This window comes from Hyperolius riggenbachi, chromosome 5 (genome assembly GCF_040937935.1).
Source record: "Hyperolius riggenbachi isolate aHypRig1 chromosome 5, aHypRig1.pri, whole genome shotgun sequence".
NCBI lineage: Eukaryota > Metazoa > Chordata > Amphibia > Anura > Hyperoliidae > Hyperolius > Hyperolius riggenbachi.
The window spans coordinates 103,309,304-103,337,070 of record NC_090650.1 but is presented as its reverse complement, the minus strand read 5'-3'; the positions used below and the strand labels follow the sequence as shown (position 1 = coordinate 103,337,070).

Genomic DNA, 27,767 nt, shown 5'->3' with positions numbered 1-27,767 from the left:
ACAGTTGCAATCTTACACTGTCGTGAAGCAAAGACCCACTAACAGTCGTTCCGAACGATACTGTTAGCCACTCTGCTGTCGCTACTCGCACTGGCGTTGTTCGTACGTTGGGTCAGCTGCGCGCTTAGGCCAACGTATGACAAACGCCCCCACACACAATGCAATTACAATTTCATACGGTAGTGTTGCTCAAGCGTACAATTAGGCATGAACTTATACACGGTTACACTTCAGTCTCTTCTAGGCTATGAGTGTTAGTTTAGTACGGCAGAAGTCAAGCTTATTAAATAATAATTTAATATTCCAGAAAAACATAGAACAGTGCAGAACTTAATATATACAAAAAGATTACAAAAAACAAAGTAAAAATAGTTACAAGATAAAAGTTACAAAGATAACACACACGGATATTTGCGTAAAAATAAACGGGGGAAAAAAGAACGTTACCAGCTTAGGTTAGAACGTTGTTTGACGGGAGGACGCCGTTTCGACCAGGAGTCGCGATCATCCCTAGCTATTCGCTACCTCCGAGAGAAGATACCGGTGGCTGTCCTGGGCCAGCTTAAATAGTCCGAAGTGTCCCCTGGGGCATTTAATGTCCAGCCCCCAGGAACTAATGCAGTTTCCAGGTTTGTGACATCACCGAACGCTTGTCATAATCTTTCTTGTGATATGCAAACTTCAAAGGGGGTTCCTGTTTTAGCTTCTTGAAGTTTGGCAGGATACAATCTCACCCATTGAACTCTGCAGACATCAAAAAGCTTCCTCCACATTATTTCCTTGGTTAAAGTGTATTTTAGCACATTCATGAAAAGATTGAATTTTGGTTACAGGTAGCAGTTTGCCTGTAATCCTGTAGACAGACGCAGACAATCACACCTGGGACAGCAGATCAAAAGTGACTGCTAGTGGACTAATGAGCTGCTTCCTTGCCTATTGAAGGTGACTGGTCTTATTCACTGAAGACCTCTTTAGATGCAAATGTAGGTCTAGTGACCCACCCACACAAATACATGAACAGTCCATGAATCTAGCCTGCATATCTACACCTTTGACATACCACAGCAGATATAAAAATGGGAAAATGAAAATATATTACTGTATTATCCTTAACAGCATCCGCACCCCAATATATCACCACACCTCCCCTCTTTAGAATGGGGCAAGGCAGATGATCTTCCCAGATTATCCTGCCTGCGCCTACATTGTTAGTTCTGCTTGACGGGACAACCCGTCCGCATTCCCATGATTGCTCCCCTTCCAGATAGCGCTTGCAGGTGAGTCTAACGAATCATCCTGCCAAAGCCTACATTGACGGCCTGGCCGGGTGGGGTAACCCTTTAGCTCCAAGCTACAGGACCGGAAAGCTAGGTCAGGTTGCTGCAATGTGTCGTTGCCCCTGGCAACTGGACGTAACCAACCAGGGGAATGAGGGTCAGTGACGACCGTGAATTCGCAACCATAGAGACGGTGCTGCAGCTGGGGAAGGGTCCCAACCGTCGCTACACGCACTTCCTCTATAGTGGCAGGAGCTATCTCTCGGTCCCTTTGGGGAACGATTATCTGCCGGTCTGCCTCCTCCACTTCGGACAGCTCAGAGGGAATAACTTCCCAGGACCCTCTCAGCCCGCCCCTCCCAGCTGGTGACCTGCTGGCTAGCCCCCTGAGCTCTTCCAGGCTGCTGTCAAATCGAACAGCCCCAGAGAGCTCAGTGCTGCCTGTCACACATTCCAGGAAGGCTGCAGACGGAGAGGCTCCTGGGCCCTCCGGGCCAGGTTCCGGATTGGATGTGGCTGACCCAGCAACATTTGCCACTTCGGTGGGCAGTCCCTGTGCTGTAGACCCGCTAGCGCTGCGGGTTACCACTGCAGCGGAGGGAGCGTCCACATTACACGTATTATAAACCACATCACCTTTGGTCTGGAAACCATCTGAAGGGGAAGGATCTGGCCTAGTGCCATCTGCCCCTTCAGTGGACAGTCCACCTGCTGCAGCCCAGCGAGCGCCGCTGGTTACTCCTGCATCTGACGGAGTGTCCACATGACACACAGCATTATGTAGTACAACACATATGACATCAGCATTATCAGCCCTACATATATTGTCATTTGGGACATCACATAAAACATCCACATTATCGGTATCATTACACACATTGCTACTCAGCACTTCACAAGTAGCATCAACAGTTCTTGCATCGATCGCCTCGATAGTCCGTGCGTCACAAATGACATTATCAATTTCTGCATTCTTTGTATCAACATGTCCCACTCCAGGCCTAGGCACTGGAGACTCACTAGGGCTGGCTCCTAGCATACAGTCCATAGCCCCTGGGGCCTCGCCAGCATTCCCCACTTGCACAGCATTATCCAACAGTGCCTTGCAAGAGTCCTGGACTTCTGCTGGGGATGCAGGCCCCACAGGGTTTGGGGTAGGCTCATACCGGGCCACTAACCGTCCCAGGTCAGTACCCAGCAAAACGTTGGTGGGGATTTTGTCAGTTACCCCAACTTCTTTCAGTCCGCTGCCGGCCCCCCAATCCAGGTGGACCAAGGCGGTGGGTATTGCTGGGGTGACACCCCCAATTCCTCTGACAGCAATCATTTTCCCAGGTATGTACTGCTCTGGGTTCACAAGCTGGGGATGTATGAGAGTCACTTCTGCTCCAGTGTCTCTCAGCCCAGTGGCAACTGTACCCCCAACCGTGACAAGCTGCAGATTCTCTGCATAGCCAGTGGCATTCCTCGTAGCACACAAAGCAGTTGGGACTTCCCTGGGGTTTGAGGCCTCACTGGATTTTGGGGCCTCCCTCTTCCTCTCTGGGCAAGTCATGCTGATATGACCCACCCTGTCACATACAAAGCATTTCCGAGTGTCAGTGGTTGGTTGCCTAAATTCAGGAGACAGCGGTGCTTGCCTCCTCTGGGTGCTGGGTGACACAGGTTTAGCACTCGGTTCTCCCCGCCAGCTGGGAGTAGTAGTCCTCCGGGACTCGGGTGCTCTATGGGCGGTGTAGGAATCGGCCATTTCCACAGCATCATCCACTGTCTTTGGTTCTCGATCCAGCACAAACAGCCGGACCTCAACAGGACAGGTGTGTAGGAACTGGTCTTTTATCATCAGCTCCTTCAGGGCATCCAAGGTTTCAACTGACAGTCCTTTTAGCCACTGCTGGAAGGCAGTGCGCAGGTTGCACGCATGATCCAGGTAACTGTCATTAGGACCTCGCTGCACTGTCCTGAAACGTTTTCGATACACCTCTGGCGTGAGGTGGTATCGCGCAATAATGGCTTTCTTAATTGCCTCAAAGTCTGTTTCTTCCTCCTGGTGGAGACTCACAAACGCCTCCAGGGCCTTGCCTCTCAGCCCTGGTGTGAGGTATCTTGCCCACTGCTCACGGGGCACCCCATACTGCCGACAAGTCCTTTCAAACCCCTGTAGGAAGGTGTCTATGTCAGAGTCCTTGTCCATAGCGGGGAACTTATCCAGGGGGATTCTGTGGACTCGCTCACCTTCGCGTTCTGCGGGTCCAGCAGACCGGTTCTGCTGCTGAAGTTTAGCCAGCTCCAGCTGGTGTCTCCGTTCAGCTCTTTCCCTCTCGGCCTGGTGTCGCCGTGCCGCTTGTTCCTTCTCTGCCTGTCGGTGCAGTAGGATCAGCTTTAGGCGCAGTTCAGGATCAGCCGAGTTCAGTAGCTGTAGATCAGCTTCCAGAGATGTCATCTCCGTGTTCGGTGGATCATCCAGGACATCGTCTCCCCTCGCATTCTGTGGCGGGAGCGATTCCTCCTCTGGCGTGTCGTGAGCTGCATCCGCTGACGTTGAAGCACGGGCTCGCTCTGCCTCATCATACTCCTCGAGCGCACGAACTAACTGCTCCTTAGTCTGGCCGCTCACCGTCTCGATGCCTTTGTGCTCACACAGGTTGAGTAGTATCTCTTTGTTTTGCCTTGCATAGCTGGATGCTTTCTGAGCCATCGTGTTGCAAAAAATAAAAAGAAAAAAAAAAGGGGGGGGGGGGGAAGGGAAAGCAAAATACCACGTGTGTATCTTTGAACAAAAAAAAACGTATATAGATTCTGCACTGAGTAGACTTCTGTAGGCTAGTTGCTTCTAGCAAGCTTCCAGCCTTTAGTACTCAGAATAGCAAGCTAAACTGCGTACTAATGTACTAACGATCCCACCACTGCCAGCCAATTATGTCAGGAACCGGCCCGCGGCACGCCTGCGTATACGGTTCCCGACTGCGGGTTTGACCAGACTGAGAGGGGAAGCAGCCTTAGTCAAGCTAAAACAAGGCTGGGACCCCTCAGAACACCTCTCACTGCCACCACTAGCGGTTCGCTAGACACTTCCACTCTGCTGTCGAGTCCTCAGCGCGCACTCCGCGTTTTCGTATTTGGGTCAGCTTTGCGATTAGGCCAAATACGGGAACGCCACGCACCCACACACACACACAGTTGCAATCTTACACTGTCGTGAAGCAAAGACCCACTAACAGTCGTTCCGAACGATACTGTTAGCCACTCTGCTGTTGCTACTCGCACTGGCGTTGTTCGTACGTTGGGTCAGCTGCGCGCTTAGGCCAACGTATGACAAACGCCCCCACACACAATGCAATTACAATTTCATACGGTAGTGTTGCTCAAGCGTACAATTAGGCATGAACTTATACACAGTTACACTTCAGTCTCTTCTAGGCTATGAGTGTTAGTTTAGTACGGCAGAAGTCAAGCTTATTAAATAATAATTTAATATTCCAGAAAAACATAGAACAGTGCAAAACTTAATATATACAAAAAGATTACAAAAAACAAAGTAAAAATAGTTACAAGATAAAAGTTACAAAGATAACACACACGGATATTTGCGTAAAAATAAACGGGGGAAAAAAGAACGTTACCAGCTTAGGTTAGAACGTTGTTTGACGGGAGGACGTCGTTTCGACCAGGAGTCGCGATCATCCCTAGCTATTCGCTACCTCCGAGAGAAGATACCGGTGGCTGTCCTGGGCCAGCTTAAATAGTCCGAAGTGTCCCCTGGGGCATTTAATGTCCAGCCCCCAGGAACTAATGCAGTTTCCCCGTTTGTGACATCACCGAACGCTTGTCATAATCTTTCTTGTGATATGCAAACTTCAAAGGGGGTTCCTGTTTTAGCTTCTTGAAGTTTGGCAGGATACAATCTCACCCATTGAACTCTGCAGACATCAAAAAGCTTCCTCCACATTATTTCCTTGGTTAAAGTGTATTTTAGCACATCCATGAAAAGATTGAATTTTGGTTACAGGTAGCAGTTTGCCTGTAATCCTGTAGACAGACGCAGACAATCACACCTGGGACAGCAGATCAAAAGTGACTGCTAGTGGACTAATGAGCTGCTTCCTTGCCTATTGAAGGTGACTGGTCTTATTCACTGAAGACCTCTTTAGATGCAAATGTAGGTCTAGTGACCCACCCACACAAATACATGAACAGTCCATGAATCTAGCCTGCATATCTACACCTTTGACATACCACAGCAGATATAAAAATGGGAAAATGAAAATATATTACTGTATTATCCTTAACAGCATCCGCACCCCAATATATCACCACAGTGTCAGTCTCAGCTGCTTCCCCGCCTCCTGCATAGCTCCGGTCCCTGCCCCCGTCCCTTCCCTCCAATCAGCAGGGAGGGAAGGAATGCAGGCGGGGACTGGAGTTCTGCAGGAGGCGGGGAGAGCAGCAGACTGACACTATAGAGATAAACACAGCCAGCTCAGACAAGCTGTTTGTCAGCAGTGTGGCTGTGATTTATGAGGGATTGCAGAGTGCAGGGGGACCTTAGGGGGGTTTGGGATAGCAACAGAGGCTGGGCTGTATAGGCAGATCCAGCCTCTGTATGCAGATAATACTCTTCAAACCCACCTCGGGTTCTCTTTAATGTTTTATTTCTTAGCTGTACTACACATACAAATCATAATATCATAGTATTTTTTTCGCTTCAGTGTCTCTTTAAAGCAGGAACGAGAAAAGCAGTAGGCCAAGTAGGATCTCGCTAGGTTAGTTTTTCCCAAACCTGTCTTTATGACCCTCCTATAGTGCAAGTTCTACAGGTAGCCTCACATATGCACAAAGGGGGTAATTAGTGTCTTAGTTATGTGGATAAACTAACTGTATAGATTTCCACAAAACATGAACTGTTGGTGGGTCATGAGGACAGGTATTAAAAAACACTGAGCTAGGTGGACGGTTGATGGGAAGGCCTCTGACAGTAGTGATGGTCATGTCTAGGAGAACAGAGAGAACACACAGAGAACCATGTGATTCATTTGGTCAGGTGATACATATGTATTTCTCTGATTTGCTAGCTGTGATCATGTGCTAAAGCAGGATGTGATCACAGCAAATTAGAGCTTTGCAAATCTGTCAGCTGATCAAACAAATCACATGCTTCTCCATGCGTTCTCCTAGACATGCCCATCACTCTTTGACAGCTGTACTACTTGATTTTCACCCAAAACAGTTTACAAGACCCAGCAAAGTGGGATAGGCTGCTATTAGTTTGCAGAAGTTTCCAACCTTCACTTGTGTCATATCAGACAATAATTCATACACGAGTGAAATAGCAATATTGGCACTGTAATCTTGTGTATGTACCTGCAGTAACACCTGAAATCCAGCTCAACCCAGAATTATTTCCAAAACTGACAACTGTAGGTGTGAGCACACGATTCCAATGTATTTCTTTTATTCTAGTATTTCCCAAGCGGAGGTTAAAAACTGCTGCAACCTAATGGCAGACACATTTCAATAACTCCAGAGTTTGCCATGTTCTCCAATAATCTTTAGTGTACCGCACCTTTGTGAATCCAGGGCTGGTTCTAGCTACAATATCTCCTCCCCCAGTAGCAAATTCATCCTCCGGGACCCCCGAGATGTCTGCTGCCCCGCCTCTCCCCCCACCCTGCCTGATCCCCTCCCTACCTCTATTGTGCTCTTGGTGCCCCTGAACATTTTTGGGACAGCATAGCAACTCACCTATCCCGAGGGGCGCGATGCTCCATTACTCCATGGGCTCTCATCTTCATCCTCGCAGAAGAGCCTCTTCTCAGTGACCTGGCACATGTTATTACGTAATGACATACATCAGGTTATTGAAAAGATGCGGCCAGATGAGAATGAAGACAAGAGCACAGGAACTAATGAAGCAGCGCGCCACCCTGGACAGGTGAAATGCTATGCTGACAAAACCTTTGCAGAGGCCCCGGGGAGCACAAGTCAGCAGGAGACCTGGGGGGACCTACCAGCGCTCGGGGCCCTAGGAAAATTGCCCAGGTTGGACCTATGGTAGAGCTGGCCCTGAGTGAACCTTAGTATGTGAGGCCCATAATCACGCAGAGCATATGCAGGCTGCAGTACTGCTGTATTTATGGGGCATTAAATAAGAAAGTAGCGATGACTTATAAAACAGAAATGTAAAGACCATAGAGCAAAGGAATAGGTAGCAAGTTTATTGCACTTCAAAGCACTTTCACTGAAAGGTTACAAGATGAAACATTTATATTTATACACAGAAAGAAAGAGGCGCATTAGGTAAAAAAGTCATAACTTTCCAGTGACTCATTATGCATGTGTACTCTTGCCATCTATAATATTGCTTCTGCATGGTTTCATTTGCTTAAGTTGGAGAATGATACAATAATTGGTGCAAATGATCCATTAATGTCACAGTGATTTACAGTGATCCCCACAGGGCATATAGAAATCAATGGTTAGAATGGAAAGTTGTGCAGACCTGTAAGACCTCTGATAAGCTAATAAACAGCGTATATTAAGACTGAATGACTCCATATGAATGACTAGAACACACAAGCAATGATCCACAATAGTGATGGACATGTCTAGGGTAATGGAGAAGCATGTGATTTGTTTGATCAGCTGATAGATTCACAAAGCTCTGATTTGCTGTGATCACATCCTGCTTTAGCACATGATCGTGACTAGCAAATCAAAGACTTACAAATCCATCACCTGACCAAACTGATCACATGCTTCTCCATGAGTGCTCCTAGACATGACCATCACTAATCCGAAACTGTGCAGGGATTGTCCTGCAGCCTATTAAGCTTTGCATGCAGCAGTAGCCACTAGAAATGGTCAATGAAATGCAATTTTTTCCAGTTTGTATGCAAATCTAATGCAAATTATATGCTGCTTGGCAGGGCCGATTCTAGACTATTTGCTGCCTGAGGCAAACTTGTGAAGATGCCTCCCACCCCCACCCAATTTGTAATGATCGCACAGCACCCAACAATTTTCTTTGCTTCATTTAATGTTCTCACATGACATGCTGCTGCTCAACACAATAGCACGCTGGCTGGCTGTGAGTCTCGTTCCTACTCTATGTACATCATACATGTCAAACTCCGGCCCGCGGGCCAAATCTGGCCCTTGGAGCTTTCAAATTTGGCCCTCAAAGGGTGTCCCCACTTTGCATTATGTTTGGCCCACTCTAGACCACCAGGGAAGCTATATTGGAGGTATAGCCCTAGAACACCAGGGAAGCCATATGGGAGAGATGTGTGAAATAAGTAAACACTATGGAACTGTATAGGGAAGGGTAGGGACCTCTAGATACCAGGGAACTGTATAGGGGAGGGGACCACTAAACACCAGGGAACTGTATAGGAGCTGAAGTGGGGCCATTAGACCCCTGGGAACTTTATAAGGGAGGAAGGTGGCCAGTAGACATTGAGATTGGCCCACGACTAAGTCCCAGTGTACAAATTCGGCCCACTTTGTATTTGAGTTTGACACCCCTGCTGTTAGTGTAAACACAGTACAAAAATGCTGCCCCTGTAATCTCTGCCGCCTCATTTCACCTTGCTTCATGAGAGAACCGGCCCTGTTGCTTGGAAATGGGACAATCTATTGTACTTTCTGTTAATTTGGATTGGTCTATTTCCAGCCTGCATGAAATCTGCATGCAGGTCGGATAATTGGCATCTCCTTGACATCTGTACCACTGACAGGTGCATGAAACATGCATGCTAAGCTGTGGAGGGGAAGGTACAACATTCAAGCAAAACTTGGCTAGAGATTCTAAGGACCCTTTCACGCTGTGACGTTTTCATTGCGTTGTGTTACCCTTTCTTACCACAGGGTAACGCTAAAGCAATGAAACCGTATGGGGAATTTCAGATTGGATACCAAGTGATGCGCCGGAAGTATCCAATCTGACGCGACGGCGACAGCACCGTATTGGCCAAGTATCCACGGTGACGGAAGTTATGTAAGCCAATAGCGCTGCAGATATTTTAAACTGCAGATGTCTGACTGAAGTCTGACTGGATTAGCTGCACACTTGTTTCAGGTGGGTGAGTCAGACACTACTGATGCTAAAAAAGAGCAGCAGTACTGCCAGGCAAAAAGTATTGCTTAAAAGGAAATAAATGTGGTAGCCTCCATATCTCACTTCAGCTGTCCTTTAAAAAACCAGCACCTTCTGAAAGATTTGCTCTTTTGAGATGAAAAAAGTAAAAATCACTGATAAGTGATTTATTTTTATTATTATTATTCTTATTATTTATTGTATTTATAAAGCGCCAACATATTACGCAGCGCTGGACAATAAATATATACAATGATACAAGGATAACATACATAGGGTTATACACATAGAACAAAGTTATACATACAAATTGTACAAAATACATGATCATGCAATATGGGCTGGTTAGGTAGGCCCAGTAATACAAGTACAGGCTGTCATAGGACAGGAGCACATGATCCTGTAGATTACACTAGGGAGTGGAGGACCCTGCCAGAGGCTTACAATCTAAAGGGAGGGGTGGAAACACTAGGGGGGGCTGTTAAATATTCCTTAGAGAGTTACTGTGTGGTAGGAGGTGGGTAGGCCATCATAAAGAGGTGGGTTTTGAGGGCTTGCTTGAATGTGTTGAAAGAGGGAGCAAGTCTGATGGGTGGTGGAAGGGCATTCCAGAGGGTGGGGGCAGCTCTTGAGAAATCCTGCAGGCGGGCATGGGAGTGTGAAATGCGTGGGGTGGTGAGGCGAAGGTCGTTGGAGGAACGGAGGGGGCGACCTGGTGTATACTTGTGAACAAGCTCCGAGATGTAGGTAGGGCAGGTTTTGTGCACAGATTTATACGCCAGGCATAGAATCTTGAAACTTATCCTGAAACGGATAGGGAGCCAGTGCAGGGATTCACAAAGGGGAGATGTGGATGCAGAGCGGTGTGAGGAATGGATGAGTCTTGCAGCCGCGTTCATCACTAATTGAAGGGGGGCAGTGCGTTTCAGGGGGAGGCCAGAAAGGAGGGAATTACAGTAATCAAGGCGGGAGATGATGAGGGCATGGATGAGCAGTTTGGTCGTGTCCGGGGTTAAGAAGGGGCGGATCTTGGAGATATTACGGAGGTGGAAATTGCAGGCTCTGGTGATGTTTTGGATGTGTGGGATGAAGGAGAGGTCAGAGTCCAAGGTGACACCCAGACAGCGGGCCTGAGAGGTAGGGACAATGGTTGTGTTGTCGATTGTGAGGTGAAAATCTGGGATGGGTGCAGCAGCATGGGGTGGAAAGATCAGGAGCTCAGTTTTGTCTAGGTTAAGCTTTAGAAACCTAGCTGACATCCAGGAGGAAATTGCTGAGAGACACGAGGAGACCTTGTTTATGGTGGTGGATGAGAGATCGGGGGTATGGAGGTAAATCTGAGTGTCATCTGCATAAAGGTGGTAATTGAAGCCCAGGGAGGAGATAAGCTTGCCAATTGAGGAAGTGTAAATGGAGAAAAGAAGGGGGCCTAGAACAGAGCCCTGGGGGACCCCAACTGAGAGGGGGGCAGGGGTTGAGGAGGAGCCATTGAAGGAAGTGGTGAAGGAGCGATTGGATAGGTAGGATGAGATCCAGGCCAAGGCAAGACCATGGATGCCCATGGACTGTAGTGATTGGAGGAGGAGGGAGTGGTCAACAGTGTCAAATGCTGCAGAGAGGTCAAGGAGGAGCAGGATGGAATAACTGCCTTTGGCCCTGGCAAGGGTAAGGTCGTTGACCACCTTGGCGAGGGCTGTTTCAGTTGAGTGTGCAGGTCGGAATCCAGACTGTAGGGAATCAAGTAGGGTATTGGTGTTGATGTATTGGGTAATGCGCTGGTGGACTAGGCGTTCGAGGAGTTTAGAAGCATAGGGAAGGAGGGAGATTGGGCGGTAGTTTGAGGGTAGGGATGGGTCGAGTGAGGGTTTTTTCAGCAGGGGAAGTACAGTGGCCTGTTTGAATGCTTTGGGGAAGATGCCTGTGGAAAGGGAGAGATTGAACAAGGAGGTGAGGACTGGGGCCAGGTCAGGGAAGTGGGGACGAAGAGTATTCGCGGGTACCGGATCACAGGGAGAGGATGTGGGGGGGGGGGGAAGCCACTAGCAGCAGGCTGACTTCATCAATGGTGGCAGGAGCAAAAGAGGCGAGGGGTGGATGAGACAGGGGAGCAGCTGGGAGGGAAGGCAAGGGGACAACCTGAGAGGCATTGGGAAGGGAGGGATGGATTCAATAATGATATCAAAATGGTTACATTATTCAATGTCTGTAGGATACAGTAGGTATGTGCACTTTAAAGGGAACCATAACTGAGAGGGATATGGATGTTTCCTTTTAAACAATACCAGTTGCCTGGCATCCTGCTGATCTCTGTGGCTGCAGTGGTGGCTGAATCACACACCTGGAACAAGCATACAGCTAATCCAGTCTGACTTCAGTCAGAGCACCTGATCTGCATGCTTGTTCAGGGGCCGTGGCTAAAAGTATTAGAGACAAAGGATCAGCAGGAGAGTCAGGCAACTGGTATTATTTTAAAAGGAAAAATCCATATCCTCAATTTAGGTTCCCTTTAAGGATGATGTTTTTCGCTCCCTGACAGTAAATATATGGTATACGGCCCGAGGCAATGATGTCACATGAAGCTCTATGAAGAGAACTGCAAGACAAATGCCAGCATGAAAAGTGAGATGAGCCTAAAGGGCACCCAAAGTGAGAGGGATATGGGGGCTGCTATCTTTATTTCCTTTTAAACAGTACCAGTTGCCTGGCTGTCCTGCTGCTCTTCCATGCATCTGTGGTGTCTGATTCACACACGTGAAACAAGCATTCAGCTAATTCAGCCAGACTTCAGTCACAGACATGTGATCTGCATGCTTGTTCAGGGTCCATGGCTAAAAGTGTTATATACAGAGTATCAGCAGTATAGCCAGGATACTAGTATTGCTTAAAACAAAATAAATATGTCATCCTCCATATCCCTCTCACTTCAGGGTCCCTATCTTTACAGTTGTAATCGGCGGTGGTCTTCATTTGGAGGAACAGGGTATTTATATTTGATAAAAATCACTTTTTGTTTTCATTTTTTTAAACTCCAGTATAGACTTATTTAAAGCGGATCCGAGATGAAAAACTAACTATAACAAGTAACTTGTCTATATATCTTATCTAAAGTTTAGATAGTTTACACAGCAAATCTAGCTGCAAACCGCTTTAATAGAATATGATTATTTCTTCCTGTGATACAATGACAGCAGCCATGTTGTTTATAAACATTACACAGAGGCAGTCTTATCTGCATCTTGAGCACTCAAGCCTGTGAAAAAAAACACATAATCCCCCCTCCTCCTCATGAATCTGAAATCTCTGGCTAGTAATACCTACCCCTTCTCCTTCCCAAACTGAGCTCCCATGAGCCCTTGCTACTGTCTGAAAATGCCTTGGCTCTCTGAAAACCTGTGGACGTGGGTTGTTTAGTTTATAGGGAATTAGAGTATTAAAACAAAAACAAAACAAGTATTTGGCTTGAGGAATGTCCTATAAACAATAGGAAAGGAACACAATTATGCAATGAGTAAAAGTTCATCTCGGATCCACTTTAAAGTAAATTCATATTTATAGTACTGTAGCACCTGATTAGCACCCACACATGCAACCTTGCTTACGTCTTTGCACTTATATTTACTCAATTTAGAGCAACCTGCATATGCAATCTCTCATGAATAGGTATCAGAAGTTTTCTCTCAATCACAGACTCACGCAGGGACTTTATTAACAGCCCATATTGTGTTAATTTTCCCACTTACAGCAATCTATGTCTTATAGGGTAAATTCAACAGCAGGGGGCAGCAAGACAGCTGCAACTGGCTGTGTTTCATCAGATTCAGGCCATCCTGTCTCAGGAGAGGAGGGATGAAGATCAGATCAAGGCTGGGAGGCCCGAGATTAATCTTTATAAGTAATGAACAGGGATGAATACAGACCTCTCTGCTCGATCTCCTGGATACACATATCTACAACCATGGGCCTTGGAGCATTGTGCGCTTTCACAAGGGTGGTGAGGTCACAGCTGTACACTTTCTTGATGCGCTTCAAATCTGGCTGGCAGTCGCTGGGCACATATTTGGAACACTGTTTATGTACATTCAATCCGCAGTCTGAAAAGGAAGGGATAAAACTAGTAAGCAAAACAGTGTGTGCTATATAATGAGGTAACAACAACACAGCACACTGTACAAGATAAAAGAAAACACTCTCTAGCCCTGTTATGTAGAACTGAGCTGGTCACATGGTACTTGGTTCTTATACCTTGCCAGACACATGAACTAGTCTTCCAGGCGTATGTCACTTTATGTATCTACAATGCATACAGCCCATGGACATAGATTACAGAGAGTCCTGGTCCATGGCTGACTGAGCACCTTTCTTTCATGCCTGTCCTTGCCACTTCTTCCCTTGTGCCATGACACCATAGTGTACTGGTTAAGGGCACTTTTTTTGACATGGGAGACCAGGGTTCAAATCCTGGCTAGGGTCAGTACCTATTCAATAAGGAGTTCAAGGAAAGACTTCCTAACACTGCAGGGTGGCCTCTTGAGCGCTTTGAGTCCGACAGGAGAAAAGCGTTATAAAAATGTTCGGATTATTATTATCTGCAGGACTGAGAAAGCGACTGGGTCCTTACTTGGATTAAGCAATTCTACCTATTTATGTAACATATCATAGCAAAAGATGCAAAACGTTTCAGCCTGATGACCTTTTCTCAAGTGCTAACACACCAAAACTGTGAAGGGGTCTACATGAAAAGGGCGCCGGTAAAAAAGGGCGCCTGGTGGAGCCCATATATATACCAACTTCGGCTACAAAAAAGGCGCCTGGTGTAGCCCATATAAACTTCGGCTACAAAAGAGACGCTTGGTGTAGCCCATATAAAAACTTCGGCTACAAAAAAAACAAGGCGCCTGGTGTAGCCCATATAAAAACTTCGGCTACAAAAAAACTTCGGGATGTGTTAATTACTATTCCCCCTCCAGGCCGCCATGGATAGTGGGGGAATGAAATAATTTGGCTTCCAGCGCTTGTAGCCCATATACAAACTTCGGCTAGAAAAGAACTCCGGGATGTGTTAATTACTATTCCCCCTCCAGGCCGCCATGGATAGTGGGGGAATGAAATAATTCGGCTTACAGTGCTTGTAGCCCATATAAAAACTTCGGCTACAAAAAAAGTCAATAATATGGGCTACAGAGGGGCACCTTACTGTAGCCGAAAAAAATATGGGCTACAAAGGGGAGCCCGCTTGTAGCCGAAAATCTTGTAGCCGAAAAAATATGGGCTACAAAGGGGAGCCCACTTGTAGCCTATATCAAAACTTGGGCGCCCTTTTCTACACCTTGTAGTCCATATTTCCAGAAATAACATTGATGTCTATGGCGGCGCCCTTTTCATACAGGCAGCTCGGGCGCCCTTTTCAACCGATCCCCTGTGAAGACATTTAAATACAATATACATTTACATAGACACAACCCCTAAGGGGCAGGCACATTCTTAATAGAGAGATGATTTAAAGGCAATGCCATCAAGTAGGAATGGATTCTCAAACTGCCCTGAGAGGAGAGACCTGCTGGATCAAAAAGCTGAGTATACTTGTCCAAAATTGACTCAATAATGACTTCACCTTTAAATAGGTTTTCCGTTAAAGCAGTATAAAACTCTGACATAATATTCAATAAAAACATGTTTTCCTATTTTTTATATCCCATACAGTTATCATATTTGCTTTTGTGCATAAGTTGTATTATTCCTTTAGAAATTACAAGTTCCCAAAGTACAATTTTTTTGCTATGAGAGCTGCCTTTGCATTTTATTCATAACTGGTTTATTCATCTTGTAATGTACGCAGAAATGCTTTCTTAGTGTCTGTGTTCAGGAGAGTCTACAAAGTCAGAGAATGTTTACATTCCTCACTTCAGTATTCTCCCCAGTCTCTTTTAGCCGGGTGCTCCACCCAGCTAGTTTTGCTGAGCACCCGGCTGTCTTCGGCTCACCACCTCCTATGCTGTAAGCAGAGTTACACACAGAAGCACTGACCTTGCATTCTCCCATCTCGCACCACCCGGCTACTATTTCATGCAACCTGGCTACTATTTCATGCCACCCGGCTGGAAAAAATTTCTGGGGAGAACACTGCACTTGATACAATGAAGTAAACACAAGATAATGTTATCTCCAGTTCGGATGCGTCCAGCTTTCCCTGCAGGGAGCTTGTAAGTCCTGTGTTTAACTAGTTGAATGCTGTTCTAGTAAAAAGAAATGATGGTGGTATTTAATATGCTGTAAATAATCCTTTAGAGCAAAGAAGAAATGTTGGGTTTCATTCCGCTTTAAGGGTGTGTCCTTTCCTTGGGGTGTGTTTCTTTGTAAATGTATATTGTACTTAAAGTGTACCCGAGGCGATATGTGGCATAATGAGATAAATGTGTATGTACCGTACAAAAAAAATATTAACAACCATGCTGTTTTACTTGTTTTATTTTGCTGCCTAAAAGAGTTAATTTCTAGGAAGTGACAGCTTAGCTTCTGTCTTGTCGGTACCTTGTCTGGAAAATAGTAAACATCACTGACTGGCAAATTACAGCCATAAACGTTTTCCTGGCAGAATACAACTTCTGAGAGCAGGGAGAGATAAAATAGATAAACTATTGACCTTATTCTAACTCTGGGACACTTAATAGGCTAACACTGATTGGAGACAGTAAAACATTCAACCTACCGGTACTTTGTAAATGTTTAAATATAAAAGAAAAGCACTGGATACTTAAAAAAAAGGTATTTATAGAAGTGGGAGGATAAATATAATTGTTTATCTCATCGGTTTATTTTCACCTCGGGTTCACTTTAAATGTCTTCACGATTGTGCAGAGTAACTGATGTACTGTATCCCTCTATTTTTTCCAATAAAATGACTTGCTGAGTCAAAAAAAATGTCTTCACAGTTTTGGTGTGTAAGCACTTGAGAAAGGCCATCAGGCTAAAACTTTTTGCATTATTTACTATGAAATGTTAAATAAATATCTTGGGGGAATTTTGAGATAAGCCTGAAAATCTCCACCAGTCCTTTCTGATTAGCTGGGAAATATGTACTATGGAGTTTTATAACCCCATAAATGAATCATTTCAGTTACATGGAGACAGAATAGACAGTCAAGACTTTCTTACAAGAATAACACAACAGCAGGATGTTCATCTGGGCTGGCAACACATCACAGCTAATGGTCATGTCACATTCCATAGTGCTGTATGGCAATTCTTAAGCACATATTTGTGTTCTTTTTATTGAGCATACGGGTCAGTTCAGAACTTGACTCCAGCCTCTGAACTGCTGGGAAATTCGGATGATATTTTTGTAAACTTAGAGCAAGATTTCTTACAGAAGCCAAATATAGAATCTTAGAATGTTTGACTCCAAGTGTAAATTCCCATGAATGTTTCCAAGTCTAAATACGGAGTCTGGAAGAATGAATCTGTTATGTCTGGGGCAGCCATGTCGTCTCATGACAGTCAATATCTCAATACGACTGCTGGGGTGAAGGAAAGTAGCATGTAATAGTGGTATTTTCTTCAGTCATCTAAGGCACAGCTACAGAAATACACATAAGAAGACCATGTTCGTTTCACACAACCAATGGATTCCTTAAATGGCAGAGTCTATTGTCAGACAAGGAGGTCACCAGGGGAGGACTTCAATAATGTTCTGTCCTGGAGAATCTTAAACAGGGCTGTTATGTCGGTACAAAAATCATCCGACTCCAACTCCACAGTTTATGAAACCACAGACTCCGACTCCAGGTACCCAAAATTACTCAGATTCCGACTCCTTAGCCTAATTTTTACAAACGCTATGGATTTGGTTCAAAAATCATCCAACTCTGACTCCCAGTTAATTGAAACCACCAATTCCGACTCGAGATACCCAAAATTGCTCCGACTTCTCGACTCCGATCTGACTCCACAGCCCTGATCTTAAAGGCACATAAATAACTAAATATACCATTACATTGTTTAGTAATCAGACTAACTATAACTAGATGTAACCACTTTGTATAAAACTTGAATTATATATATATATATATGTATATATATATATATATATATATATGTATATATATATACACATATGTATATATATATATATATATATATATATATATATATATATTTATTTTTTTTTAATATGGCCACATCCTCAAGTAGCTAAGTGGACGCATACATGGGTATGTTAACATGACTTTGATCAGTGTGCTGTTTGGACTACAAGGGGGAGGGGCACAGACTGATCTCTCTTGAGATTCCTCAAAAAGCCACTAGAGTCTGTGCCACAGGAGCTGGCTGGCGGAGGGCTCCTTGTCCAGGTATTTTAAAAGGACTATTCAACAACAGCTAATTAAGGAGCTAATCACAAATCCAAATAATCACAGCAATCATTACCTAGACAAACCAGAAAAAGAGTAGTGGCTTGAGTTGGGCTTTTTTAGAACTAATTCTATCACTGCACTCTTACTTCCAAAGCCTTGCAATGAATAATTAGGTACAAATTTAAAGGGCCTTGTATTAATTATTCCTTTGAATCTTTTAAGAGCAGTTCCAGAATTACTTTGCTTGCTTCCACTTGAGTGAAGGGCATACACATGAGGACAGGAACAGTTTCAGAAAGCTAAATAGAGATACCTAAAGAAGTTCAGAACTGTTTTGTACAGTCTGTACAAACAGAAACAGCAGATAGCAATCTGTGCCAAGTTTCATTAAACTACTTTACAAGAGGTCGTGGCAGGTTTATGCAACAAGTCACATACTGGAACTATAAAACTGAGGCTTCTATTGATTATGTATGTATTATCTGTTTTCTTTATCCTTGCATTTTTTTATTGTTTAAAAATCCCTGTAGCAAACAAAAGCACAAGTTACAGGATTTCTGAATGAATAAAATGTCTCTGCATAAAAAACAAACAATAACAAAACAAAACCCCCCCAGGTCTAAGTAATAATTTTGACTCAACCTAAATCTTATCGATGTTCGCTGTCGCTGGAACGTAATCTAATCAAAACATCCATCTTTTCTGAATATAAATATCTATATAGTAAATACCACATTAACACTTTTACATTTGAGAATGACCAGCCAGTGATTCTGACAGTTAAAGCACAACTGAAGTGGTAGGGATATGGAGGCATTCTCCATATACTTCTCACCTCAAGTTCCCTTTAGTTGCAAAGGTGTTTATAAGCAAACAATTATATGTACAGAGATTGCTAATTAAGACCCATGCAGGGGTGTGCAACTGAAAGCAGAAACAGCATATGCTAGTAACATCCATCTACTATGTAACTGCAAGAAATATATATAATACAGCATTGCAGTAAAATATTGAGATACACAAAAGTAAATGTGCAAAGAGACAACCAGCACTAGATAGGTGCCCCCTCCCCCTATAGAGTCATATCTGAGCGTAGACGCAGCCTTGCCCAGACTCGGCATGTGTCGCCGGGTAACAGGGTCAGCGCTTGACATGCATGGTGTTACAACTAATGAAATTCAGCTGCATTTAAATTTCACCCAAATTGTACTGGTGGGCAACAGATAGGACACTGAACTACTCGGCAAGCTTGCAGTTCAGCAGGTGCACCTGCGCAGTAAGCCGTGGACAACGTGGTCTTGATTGACAGCGGCGCTTCACGCAGGTCCAGTAAGGACGAGCTCAAGCCCGGCCTCTGCACCGTGCAGGGAGTCCAGGATGGCTGCGGAGAGCGGAGCTGACAGCGTGGGACAGTCAGCTGCAAGGGGCTGGAGAAAGCCCCAGGTGAGTGAAGCTGATTTTTGTTTTTTTCGCTGACAATTCCTGTAAAGGTGGTCACTAACGGTCCAACTTCTAGCGAAAAATGGTTAGAGCGATCATAAATTCCGATCGGAAGAAAAATCGTTCACTACACCATCAACAAACCAAGCTTTGCTTCCTATCTATCACAACCAACAAGAAAATCCAAATTTTAGTTTGACAAAAATCCAATGGGACGACTATTTTTATAATCGTTCAAAATGGATTGTGCCCATCACCTGAGATTGTTTACAACCAATCCGATCAGAATTTCTGAATGCTCAAATGATTTTTTGCTAGAAATTGGACTGTTAGTGGCCACCTTTAGAGCGATTTGCAAGACAACCACGATTTTTTTTATGAAATTGTGACTTGATAAGCAAGCAACATCTTGAGATGCAAGAACAAAATATACTCTCGAGTCACGACATCACAACTGAGCTGATAGTTCTTCTTGCTTTGGCGCTCTAGGATTGTACTTAATGATACTTAATCTGAGTGTAGGGATAGTATAATGTCACATTTCAATCAAATTCTCAAAAGCAGGCAAAAGCGACTGTCATTGGATAAGTCCTTTGTTAAAGCCACACACAAAAAAAGGTTGGAGGGAGCTCGTGCGTGCACTCCCGTGCTTGCGCGCGCCGCCACTCGCTCGCCTGGAGATCAATGAATGGGAAAAATCGTTCCCGTTCGTTCATCTAAGCTCCCCAGCAATGATCGGCTGCTTCTATGAGAAGCAGCGCGATCATTGTGAAAAAAAAAAAAGTTTCCCAGCCTCACTGAACTTCCTGTAAGCGTACTTCCTACGCTTACAGGACGCATTTTCAAAACATTACTGTGGCTATCTTGTGGCCAAAAAGTAAAACTACAGTCAAAAACATTTTTCATATACAAATACATTCTTTTACATTATAAATTAACTCATTAACTACCACACTCCCCAATTGTTAAAAAAAAAAAATTTGTAATAATAAAAAAAAAAATTACAATTAAAAAAAAACATAAATAGTTACCTTAGGGACTGAACTCTTCAAATATTTATATCAAGAGGTTATAACACTGTTACTTTATAAATTATGGGCTTGTAATTAGGGATGGACGCAAAACTGAAAAAATGCACCTTTATTTGCAAATAAAATATTGGCGCCAAACATTGTGATAGGGACATAATTTAAACGGTGTAATAACCAGGACAAATGGGCAAATAAGTTACATGGATTTTAATTACAGTAGCATGCATTATTTAAAAACTATAATGGCCGAAAAATGAAAAATAATGATTTTTTTTCCAAATGTTTTTCTATTTTCCCATTAAAACACATTTAGAATAAAATAATTCTTGACATAATGTCCCACCTAAAGAAAGCCTAATTGGTGGCGAAAAAAACAAGATATAGTTCATTTCATTGTGATATGTAATGATAAAGTTATAGGCGAATGAATGGAAGGAGAGCTGACAGGTGAAAATTGCTCGAATGTTGAAGGGGTAAAACCTCTCAGTTGTGAAGTGGTTAAGCATCTGAGTCTCCATTCATCCTTATGGGGAAATTTGATATAAGAGTGCTTTGGATTAAAAGCATGTTTCCGGAACAAATGATGCTTGCAAACCAAAGTTCCACTTGAGTTCATGTTATTTTCTAACACAATTACATAGCTATCCTTTTAATAAGAACTAACTAACACTATTTCACAGGTCTAATGATTTATAATGCTATGGTTTTAGACGTTTTATTTAACGCAGAATCCATACATTGTGGGTTTATCTTCATCACTGAAAAGGTCAACCACAGGCTATAATATAAAATAATGATGCATTTCAGCAACCCTTTCATCCAATTACACATCAGTGAACTGCTCGGAAACCCTGCGGGCATCTTTAAATTGGGAGCCGAATATTTTTAATTTGTCACGATAGCTTAAATGAAGTCAAGTATATTTCATTGCAAGGACAGTGAAATCTCTCATTATCCCGGAGGGCACAAATCTATTAAATATTTTTGTAGCATCTCAAATGAGTTCCAGTAATCAGCACAACTTATGTCAAAGTCCTGTCAGCAGTCATGGAGGCTGGAAGTGCGGCTGGTCTAGCCGTGTGAATGGTTGGAAGTCTGTGCAGAAACAAACAGTTTTTAGATCTGTTTTCTTTTCACGGGCATGAAGACCCCAGCAGAAAACATCTGGAATTGTGAGATGACTATGGGCTATGACACTGCGGCCACAGTCAGGGCCGGCGCTACCATAGAGGCAGAGGAGGCAGCTGCCCCAGGGCCCCAGAGCTTGTAGGGGCCCCCAGTGGCTACAAGAGAAAAAAAAATTTCAAATCGGCCTTATAGTTTTTGAGAAAATCGATTTTAAAGTTTCAAAGGAAAAACAATACACATTTAAACACTTGCCGACTTTAATGGTTAATAGCAAATCCACCTTAAATGCTAGAAACCCTAAATTTGCAGGATATGTTAAGGAGATCATTAGGAATAAGAGAAAAAAAAACAATTTTTCAAAAAGACCTTATAGTTTTTGAGAAAATCGATTTTAAAGTTCCAAAGGAAAAAAGTATACTTTTAAATGCGGTAAATGTCAATTTTAGTAGCAAACCTAACGGTAGTGTAATTTTACATGCATCAAACGAAAGCGCAATAAATTTCCTGACGGGATTTCCAGGGGGTCTATACACAGCCGCAGCGCTTTGGCCAGGGATCGCTATACAGCCGCAATATGGCTGTATGAAGATCCCTGGCATTTTTTCCTATTTTCCCAATTTTTTTTTTATGTTTAGAGTGTGGGAATTTTTTTTTTTTTTAAATTATGTGGGGGACCCCCTCCTGAAACTTTTTAACCCCTTGTCCCCCATGCAGGCTGGGATAACCAGAATGTGGAGCTCCGACCGATTGGGACTTCACACCCTGACTATACCAGCCGCAAAAAAGGTCCCCTAATGCCGATTTTTGTTCCGAGGTATATGTTGGGGGCCCCCCAGGTTTATTTTGCCCTGGGGCCCCATTGTTGCTTAAACCGGCCCTGGCCACAGTCCAACCAAAGGCACAAATGTTTTCCTAGTCCTGAGCGTAGATGCTTATTGGAAAGGTTTGTATTCATTGCTTTTATTATCTTTTATCTATAAACCAAGGCGTAGGACTCTGCACTGCACAATAAATTATAGGGGGTGCAAAGTATGCAGATAACAAGTACAAACTATGACACAGGAGATTCCCGACATAGCAAGCTTAGATTGTAAGGTCAATTGGACAGGGGGAACTTCTCCTTCCTATGTCATACACTATATTGATAAAAGTATTGGGACATTCATCCAAATCATTGCATTCAGGTGTTCCAATCACTGGACTCTAGAGCAGGAGAGATATTTACTGGAGTGACGAATCACACTGACAATCCGATGGGCAAGTCTGGGTTTCATGGATACCAAGAGAATAACACTTGCCTGAGTGCATTATTTGGTGGATTGAAGATTATGGTGTGGGTGGTTTTTCAGGGGCTGGCCTTTGCCTCTTAGTTCTAGTGAAAGGAACACTGAATGCTTCCGAAAACAGATATCTTGGCCAACTCCATGCTCCCAACTTTGTTGAAACAGTGTATTTGTTCCAACATGACTATGCAAGTGCACAAAGCAAGGTCCATAAAGACATGGAAGAGCGAGTTTAGTGTGAAGGAACTTGACTGGCCTTTACAGAGCCCTATATTCAACACCTCGGGATGAATTAGAGTTATGCCTTATGTTAAAGGCATAACAGAAATTGTATGACTGCTGATTTGTCATAATTGGTGCAAAGAAAAACGGATGCCTTGACTAACAGTCAGAATCCCTGATTCATTTTGCTAAACATGACTAATTACTTTAGCTTCCTACAGCCTGCTGGCTGAATCAGGATACAGCATAGTCCCCATTACCCCAACGGGCATGCCTGAGGGGGATTACAGGGGCAGAAATGTTGCAGTTTGCAGAGCAGAAATAACTTGCCAATCCTCCGTCTTCTACGCATCCTGCAGCTCCTGGTAGCTTTCCATCATCCATGCACGGCTCTCAGCCTGTCACCTGACCCGATGTGGCTCAGGTGATACGCCAGGAGCCATACATGGAGGATGCCGGAAAGCTGCTTGGAGCTGCAGGATGCATAGAAGATGGCATCTGGAGGATTGGTACAGTAAGTTGTATAAGACAGCTATTTCTATTCATTCCATTCTGAGCTTTTTTATCAGGTTCTCTTAAAGAGTAACTGTCAGGCTGCAGAAGCTAATTTAAACCTCTATTCTCCTGTGTTAAACAGTTTAGAAAGAAGCCAGAAAGGCATTAGTGAAGATAAAAATCTCTCTTACCTTTGATGTGTGCTTATCAGAAAAGCTAATTAGACCCAAGAGGACGCAAGCCGCATACTATACTGCAAAGCATTCTGGGGCCCTCCCCTCGGCTGCTAATGAGACGTTACAGCAGCTTGTAATCAGTCCAGCGCGTAGCACTGATAAATCTCCGGGCAGAGTACACTGCAGGAGTCAGCTATTGTTCCTAGCCACATGGCTCATTAATATTCACTGCACACTGTGTTATTCAGTATGAGCTTTTCTGTGATCAGGAAGCAGGCAGGACATGACGACACATTTGACAGAAAAACATGGAGCCTGCCATGAGCTGTCAGGAGCATCTATCTCTGCATATACTATATACAAATTCTGTGAAATCCAAACGTGGACAGTGAAATGCATATGTAATGTAAGTACAGCCAATATTTAGCTACTGATATATGTGTTTATTTTCTCTGAGACCCTATACCTAACAGCTCCTCTTTAAAGCAAATCGAAAGCCACCATGAAAAAATAGTTAAATACTTACCTATGGAGAGGGAAGGCTCTGGATCTCATAGAGCTTTCCTGGTCCACTCTTTGTTTCCTCGGTCTACTGCTGTGCACCGTGAAAATCGGTGGCTTCAGGAATCCTCAGAAGGCTTGGGAAGCACTCAGATCCCTGAGTGCTTCTGAAGATGGACGCATCCAAATTGTGCATGTGCCAGCACACACTCAGGTTTGTCCAATGCAGACCAGCTTGTCTTCGGAAGCACTCAGGGAAGTGAGGCTTTTACAAAGGCTTCCAAAAGTGTAATGGACCAGTTGGGGGGGGGGGGGGGGTCAGCGGTGGACCGAGGGCACGTAGAGGGGACCAGGAAGGTTCTTTGGGATCCAGAGTTTTCCCTCTCTGTAGTGTGAGGTGAGTACTGTATATTTTTTTACAGGTTTGCTTCAGTATTACTTTAAAAGCATCCATACTGGACTATAATCCTGTGATGCTCCAACAGACGCTTCCACATTTCTCTTGTGGCTTTGCCAATGCGTACACCGATGAACTTAGCACTCTCCTCTCCATAAATACAAAGAAGCCACCAACTGTGGGAAATCATGAGAAGGTCTGCATAAGGTCAGGCTGTTCCCTGCGGCTCAGCAGAATCTCCAGGACTGACCTCACTGACTGTCTCAGACTGTTAATTTAAGAGTAATACAGTAATATATCCTCCACTGCCCACTTGGACTCTGACGTATGTTTATCTTTATAGTTTGCATAGAAACCTCAGAGAGTACCATAAATAATCTAAGAGTTTGCACAAGACTGATGTAAGTATTGAATGAGATTATCCTACCTGAGCATCTGACTCCCTGAGCAATAAGGCCCCACATGAAGTTAGCGCAATATTCACACCAGTGTGGTCCCCGAAATGTGTGTACCTGCAAGAAAAGCAAAACATGGTCAGGATAAGACAGTTGCTGGAAGACAAACCAATCAGAAAATAATTACAATATAATAAGAAAATAAGACATTGTGACAAAACATTCTGTCTGCTGCTGTGGCTTTCTGGTGATTACAAGTATCATTTTTTTAATAAATGAAATGCTTTTAGTTACTGTTACAGATTACAGGCTTCACTCTGCTATTATTGGTCAAAAGTTGAGGTGTAATAGTTATAAAGGTGCCCATCAATGATACAATCGTGATTGTACAGTCCTAACTATCCATTGTCCTATTTGTATCCTGTTCTATTTGCAGGTCCAGATTTACACCACATTGCATTGTATTAATTGGGGTTGGGGGGGGGGAGCACTGTGAGACCATCACTGCCTGGCCTCCTCTATGCATATGGCGCGTGTAGGCTTGGGCCTACAGTGTCTAGTGAAAAATCCATGTAAAAGAAAGGATACTGTGCACCTGTCTCCTTGTTCGAACTGCCGTTTTATTTTCTTCACACAGCCTGTGGTAAAAAGTTATGACATACATGCGTAAATAACGTCAAACCTGAACTGCTGAAGGTGCTGCGGTGGTTGAGGGAGGGTGACCAGGGACAGATAGGACGACACAACGGCCGTTTCACGCCACTCGGGCGCTTGTTCACGTGCGTGTCCGTGCATAGGCGGCGCCGGGCGGCTTCCGAGTAAACTCTTCAAGCCACGCCCCCGGTGCCGTCTCATTGGAGTGGAATTGTGATGGGGAAAGGTCGGAGAGTGAAGGGGCGTGGCTTCGCCGTCCAGCGGCGCAAAGACCACGTCAGTGACCAAAACAGGGCTGCATCCAAACACTGCCCAGTAAAATAACACTTGTGATTTACATAACTGTGAATAAAAAGTAATAAATACGTGTTACGATCTTCCCTGCGGAAGAAAAATATAGTCAGTGCTGTGAAAACATACACATTTTTGTAAATATTGTAAACATATATAACTACCTTGAAACACTCTTACTGTGCACTATGCAACACCTATAGATACCCACTGACGTTTGCCTAAGAGCGCTATTAGTCATTAAATCTACCTTTATTATGCTACATAAAATCATTATTTTATTATATTGCCATATTTCTTATGGTGTTGCCCCTAAAAAGGTAGAAAACCCCAAACTACCCAGAAACCCCATTAAAAAAGAGAGACCAGGAGGAACAGTGCGATTTTGGATGACCTATTAGGTGTATTCACCTCTCAGGACTGCCAACCCATCCATTCCCTTTATTTACAAAAGACTACTGCCTCTCTAAGGTTCAACCAATCCCACACCTCATTGTGAGATAGGTTCATTCTATTGGGGTACGTATCCCAAAAAGAACCAAGAAAAGGGAAAAGGGAGGAACAAGGAAGGAAAAGGAGGGGACAAAGGGGGGCAGATCATAGGGAGTTCCCTCGAGCCCTGAGAACGGATCCCCCACATGCACCAGGGGCCGCCTCTCAGAATCACCTAATGATTTTATGTAGCATAATAAAGGTAGATTTAATGACTAATAGCGCTCTTAGGCAAACGTCAGTGGGTATCTATAGGTGTTGCATAGTGCACAGTAAGAGTGTTTCAAGGTAGTTATATATGTTTACAATATTTACAAAAATGTGTATGTTTTCACAGCACTGACTATATTTTTCTTCCGCAGGGAAGATCGTAACACGTATTTATTACTTTTTATTCACAGTTATGTAAATCACAAGTGTTATTTTACTGGGCAGTGTTTGGATGCAGCCCTGTTTTGGTCACTGACGTGGTCTTTGCGCCGCTGGACGGCGAAGCCACGCCCCTTCACTCTCCGACCTTTCCCCATCACAATTCCACTCCAATGAGACGGCGCCGGGGGCGTGGCTTGAAGAGTTTACTCGGAAGCCGCCTGGCGCCGCCTATGCACGGACACGCACGTGAACAAGCGCCCGAGTGGCGTGAAACGGCCGTTGTGTCGTCCTATCTGTCCCTGGTCACCCTCCCTCAACCACCGCAGCACCTTCAGCAGTTCAGGTTTGACGTTATTTACACATGTATGTCATAACTGTTTACCACAGGCTGTGTGAAGAAAATAAAACGGCAGTTCGAACAAGGAGACAGGTGCACAGTATCCTTTCTTTTACATGTGCTAATTGTATGTTGTGCCCTGCACTGACCCCACTTGCTGCACGCCTCCTGCTTTGGACTGTGAGCCTGTGTGAAAGTCTATGCTTAAGGGTGGTGGAAGTTGCTAGCAAGCACGCACATGCTAGGTGCTTTCTGAGAGGAGCCCTCAATCCCCCCAAAGTCAGCATTTGAGTGCCGGACTACATCTGTTTACTATACAGTGATCTAGTGAAAAATCCGGCCCTGTCTATTTGTATAAATAGCTAGCTGAACTGAATGTAAGTAAACACACATTTTTTTACTTCACATAATAAAACACAAGGAATCTGACATTCACTGAGTTTCCTCACAGTATGCCACCATCACATATCTTTAGCAGGAGGTCACAGTATACAGGCTTGCCACTAAAGGAGGTGGGCTCTCTATTGAGATGAATGAGCAGCCCATCTATTCTCTTCTCACTGCAGGTGAATGCTGGAGCCATATTCATATTAATAATGCTGCTGGAAGCTGCAGGCCATGGTAGCTGGAAGTGTCTAATGTCTACACGGAAGGTTGATTATTTTCAAACACTTTAATGTAAGCCAGTTATAATCGGTTTCCATTAGAGCCCTTTTCCACTAGCTGCGTTGCGATCCAAAAATGGGATCACTTGCACTTATAGGGTGTTTGGGATATCACAGGGGCTCTGTAATCGCAGTTACGCTTCTCCACTGCGATTGTGTGTGTTGCAA

General features: G+C 44.1%; 1 protein-coding gene across 3 annotated transcripts in view; it reads right to left on the bottom strand.

The window, feature by feature from the left end:
• The window catches only part of CHN2 (chimerin 2), a 426,701-nt gene that overhangs the window by 40,942 nt on the left and 357,992 nt on the right, over positions 1-27,767 (bottom strand). For all 3 annotated transcript variants that reach the window (XM_068236077.1, XM_068236078.1, XM_068236079.1), the window contains 2 exons: positions 24,821-24,905; positions 13,290-13,463 (listed from right to left, as the gene is read on the bottom strand). In XM_068236077.1, coding sequence (XP_068092178.1) covers positions 13,290-13,463; positions 24,821-24,905 — 259 coding nt within the window. The remainder of the gene's footprint in view (positions 1-13,289; positions 13,464-24,820; positions 24,906-27,767) is intronic.